Here is a 4,670-nt window from a genome sequence, read left to right on the forward strand (position 1 = left end):
ATCTGGATGTGTCTCCCGAAATGAAACTCAAAATTATAGCAGGTTGGCTAATTTTCCTCCTCTTCTTCCTAGAACATGTACAGGCCATGCTTTAATTCCTCTGATTTATTATTTTCCCCTCTAATCACAGAATCCAAGTCCGTGGCTTCCTCCACCTCTTCCTTCTTTTCTACTTCTCCAAGTCCCTTGGAACAGTTCTACTCTCGGACGCGCTGTGCAAATCTGCCCCCCGGTACGACAGCAGAAATCGAACGCGCCTCTGCACGGCTCAGCCAAGCCACAGGTCTGTGCTGCCCAAGCACACACCGTGGCACAAGACTCCGGCCACAGTGGCCTTGCTGGAACAGGACAAACGGGGCAGACCTCTTCCCTAGCTGCTGACGGCTTCCGCCGCTCTGGAATACTCGTGCCAATAGCACCTCAAGGAGCCATTTGAGCAACACTGTCTTATTTGTAACGCCTGGGGTGTTTTTGCTGATCTCCTGCCTTGCGGCACTACCCACACCCTCCGTAGGAAATCACCATCAACTGGGATTCTAGGAAGCCACCATCCTTCCCAGGAAGAGAACGCAGTTCTTGTGCTTTCAAATGACAGACACCGCGGCGGTTATTCAGGCAACCATTCCTACCCCAGTATTTCAGGATGATCCTACTGCCACTATTTATCAGAAAAAGGGAACTTGGAAATGTTTCACTGGCGCTCTCACACCACCACAGACTTATTTTTGGGGGAATCACCTGTTCTCTTTCCTGTGGCAAGAGAGAACACTGACCACAATGACTTGCTCAGCAGCCCCTAAAATGCACAATATTGTATAAACCCGAGTTTCGAGGAGATTTCCTTCCCCTCAGACGGGCAAGAGGCAGCAGAGCATCAGAAGAGACCGGCACAATTTATGAAGCACCACTCACCTAAACAATGCAGAGCACTGCCGAGATTTTCTGGGGCTTCAGTTTTCAGCTTCACTGGTGTAGAGTACTTTTTATCCATTAACGGCTGCTTTTCACTCGGGGTCCTCCTGGTGTCCGGTTTCTTTTTCTTCGTGGCTCTGAGAGGCTCAGCTAACATCCGTACTTCCCTGGGGAAAGCTGTGAGCACCTGTATGGCTCCGGCTTTTATCTTAGCTTCCAGTCCCTCCTCGGTGCCGAATTCATCCGTCTGTGAGATTTTGTAGAGAGGTAACACATGGAGCTGCTCATCGCTTGGAATCACGCCCACTCGCCGGTTATCTTCCTTCGTTAACGTACAGACCTGGCGAGAACAGAGACATTCACAAATACAACCACACACACCCCCCACGAGTGATGGGAATATCACAGCAGTCACCCCCGGCTCCCTTGTTTTCTCCTGTCTCGTGGCCGTGGCTCTTTGGAACGCAAACATCCGACACATCGTTTGTTTGGTTCGTGGTGGTGCAGAGATATGATTGGTACTTGAAGAACAAGCTCAAGGCGCACGTCTTGGGCAGGAAAACCAAAACTTTGGCTCAGCTTGCGCTGTCCTCAAATATGCGCCGACCTTGGTGAATAATCTGAGCTGTAAATGCACTGGAAATTCCTGAGCGCTCAGGGGCGTTGGGGGTTTTATACGTATTCCATGTTCACATTCATCTTTAAGGACTAAAAAAATGAGAAAAGAAAACCTTCCTTTTGGCCGCTGACCTACTTGTTCTCACTAAAAGAGTTGCGGCCACCGTTAATGCTCACCCACCCCGGTTAAAAGAAGCGCTAAGGGCAGCAGCACGCTTCCCGGCTTCATCCCGCGCTTTCCAAGGGACGGCGACACTTGCGCGCGTCAGCAAGTGTGCCGAGAGTCACAGTTTCGCCGCCGACATTCACAAGAGACCAGGGGTTTTCAGCACAAAACGCTACGGCGCTGCAAAGCCATGCGGGAATCTCATGGCTCGGTTAAGCTTCTATTCCGCAGGGAGTTGCTAACTACACACACACACACTGGAATCTGAGCGCCATCCACGGATGAGATGACACGCCCTAAACGGAAGCGTTACCATTCCATCACTGGGGAGGCTGAATGCGATGCCCATCATAAATGGTTAATCCCATTTCCCAGAGTCTTGTCCCCATGCCTGACACTCCAGGGAAGAACAGTATTGTTACTTAGGGGGGGAAACCCAAACGCTTTTTTCTTTACCTTACAGCACAGCTTTCACATAAAGGCATCACACAATTACTTCCAGAGTAACGAAATCACAGAAACTGAAGCCCCTAAATCAGTAAGGGGGTGGTTCGGGCTTTATAAGTAAGCTGTATGCAAAGCTGGAGCGTTGCGGAGCAGCAGAAGGAGAAATCCCAGGGGCACAGACAGAGGGGAGGAGCTTTTCAGGGGCGTTTTGAAGGGACAGAGAGAAGGCTCTCAAGAAGGCGAAGTGAAGGGCAGTTGGAAGCTGGTGGGTAGCATTTACTGGTGCGCTCGCTCCATGCGTACTTACCTCCCCTGGGCAGCCTTTGGGCTACGCGGAAGAGTTAGAAAAAACAACAGGTTGTCCCGTGAGCAGCGAATGACGCCCGGTTTCCGACAGACTCCGCCGTCCCCGCGCTCCCACACGCCCAACCCCAGCACCGTTTCCCTGCCCCGAAGCCGGCAGGAGCAGGGCCCGGCCGAAGCTCGGGGTGTCTTGGCTACCGTGCCAGCAGGCGCAAGGCGGGATAGCCCTGGGGCCGCGCTGCCAGGACCCTGCCGCCTCCTCAGCAGATGAGCTGACCTGGCTCTGTCTGTCCCTCTCAACCGGGATTTTCCCAACTTGGAACAAGAGGTTTAAGCCTCCAAAGCCAATTCACCTTGGCCAAGCTGAGTGAAATCCGGTTGAAGTTTGCCAGCAGATCCCAAGTTAGGCGGGAGGGGTAGAAGAGGGTAGGACATACAGAGAGCACAACTCCAACTGACTCGTGTTCTCGGCAAGCCCAGCACTCCCTCCCCTTCTAACCCAAAAACAAAGGCACTGAGGGACCAAGGTCCCACTCGTTCCCCTCAGAAACTGCGTGGTTCTCGCTTGTCTCCTGAACTACTCTGTCCAACCTGCGTCTGGCCTATGCTCTAGTCTGAAAAATGTCCTGATCTTGAACATTCGATCCACAATCTTGCTTATTCGGAAAGCTGAGACCCTCATGCAATATGCAGTTCTAAGGTTTCATGGATTTCACCAGACACCTGCATGGAAAACTGCTCCGTACGTTTATTGCATTTACACTTTTCCACAAAAAGATTTACCCTCTATGAAAGGATTGACCACCTCCCATCTGACTGACCATTAGGCGAAGGTAGACCAGCTCTCCATCTGCACAGGGCTTGGCCACGGGGAGGGCATACAAGCAGAGACAAAAATCAAAGCTCCTACTGCTCGAAGGAAAACCTATTTTAAGCAAAACTGAGTGTTTGCCACTAGCCAACACGCCTTGCAGAAGAAGAAAGCTGAAGAACTGTTTTGAGGAAGATGAGGGCTGCAGTGCACTGGCAGGACTACATTGACAGGAGGGTTGGCTCCAACACACAATGTGTATTAAACACGGAGTTGGCACACATACAATTAATAAATCTGTCTAGAGTAAAAATCATGTTAAAAACCCGAGGTACACCTACAGCCTCAATACCGTGCCAGCTAAGTAATGCTTGTGACATTTTGGGGTCGGTGTCCCCCGTAATACATTTTAATACAAAAGGAAGGACACACCGGCAAGTGGTTAAGTGCAAAGTTAATGCTGGGGGGAAACCAGCTATAAATGAAGGCCCTAGAGGTAAGCGAGCATTTTACAGCTGCAGGAGAGTGACCCACCAAGTGAGAAACACCCCTTTCAAAAGCCAGCCCAATGTCCAAATCTGCTTAAAATAGTCCATCAAGAAGCGTTCAGAATTCTCCATTAATTCTCCTTTTAGAAGAATATTCCAAAGAGAAGCTATCGCTGAGAATTGAAAGCAACATTCCCCACGGGTGCTGACACTGGGCTGCAAACTGATCAACAATTAAACCCGAGGAAACGGTGGGCTCCGCTAAAGCCCCTTCCCACGGGGAAGCCGCACCTCCCGCTACGCTAAGTCCTTGTTCCAGAACACGCAGCTAAACCACCCAGATGCTCAAAAGCCAAAGAAAACGTTGGCCAAGTGGTTTGTTTAGGTGTCCAGCGTGCATGGCGATCAAAGCCGTTCCACCTACCCTGGGTGCAGTGACGTCGTGGTACATCTTGCACAGCTGTAAAACTTCTGTTGTTTTTCAACTTCAAATGCGTCCCTGACCCCAGCGTGATTCCCTCCACAGATCCACACAGCAACACCTGGAGCCAGATGGCTCCCAGCACGCTACTCGGGGACGCTTTCATCCGCCTCTGTCCTCCTCGGCTCTGCAGGCAGCCGCGACGTGGCCTGTCCGCTGTGCCGCCAGAGCAGACGTTTACACTGAGCTTCACCAACGCAGCCAAACGGCCTTTCCAAACCCGAGGGATAGAACAGAAATTCCTGTGCCCATCCTCTCTTTGCAGGCAGGAAGCAGTGGGTGCTGTCTGGGACTCCGAGGTGCCAACCATCACACACCACCCCCACACGCTGCCTTCCCCTTCCAGCGACAAACGGTTTGTTGGCCTGTCACAGCCCGAGTGAGTGCGCCCAAGTCCGAGAAGGGAACCCCAGACATCTTTCCCCGTCGAGCGTCACCGGAGTG

General features: G+C 51.7%; 1 protein-coding gene across 1 annotated transcript in view; it reads right to left on the reverse strand.

Moving 5' to 3' along the window:
- Positions 1–912: 912 nt before the first annotated feature.
- Positions 913–4,670, reverse strand: part of TET1 (tet methylcytosine dioxygenase 1) — a gene marked incomplete at both ends in the record, with an annotated part of 28,971 nt that continues 25,213 nt past the window's right edge. The window contains one exon of the mRNA XM_010153300.1: positions 913–1,252. Within this exon, the coding sequence (XP_010151602.1) occupies positions 913–1,252 (340 nt within the window). The remainder of the gene's footprint in view (positions 1,253–4,670) is intronic.

This window comes from Eurypyga helias, unplaced genomic scaffold, assembly GCF_000690775.1.
Source record: "Eurypyga helias isolate BGI_N326 unplaced genomic scaffold, ASM69077v1 scaffold17680, whole genome shotgun sequence".
In the NCBI taxonomy this organism is placed as follows: domain Eukaryota; kingdom Metazoa; phylum Chordata; class Aves; order Eurypygiformes; family Eurypygidae; genus Eurypyga; species Eurypyga helias.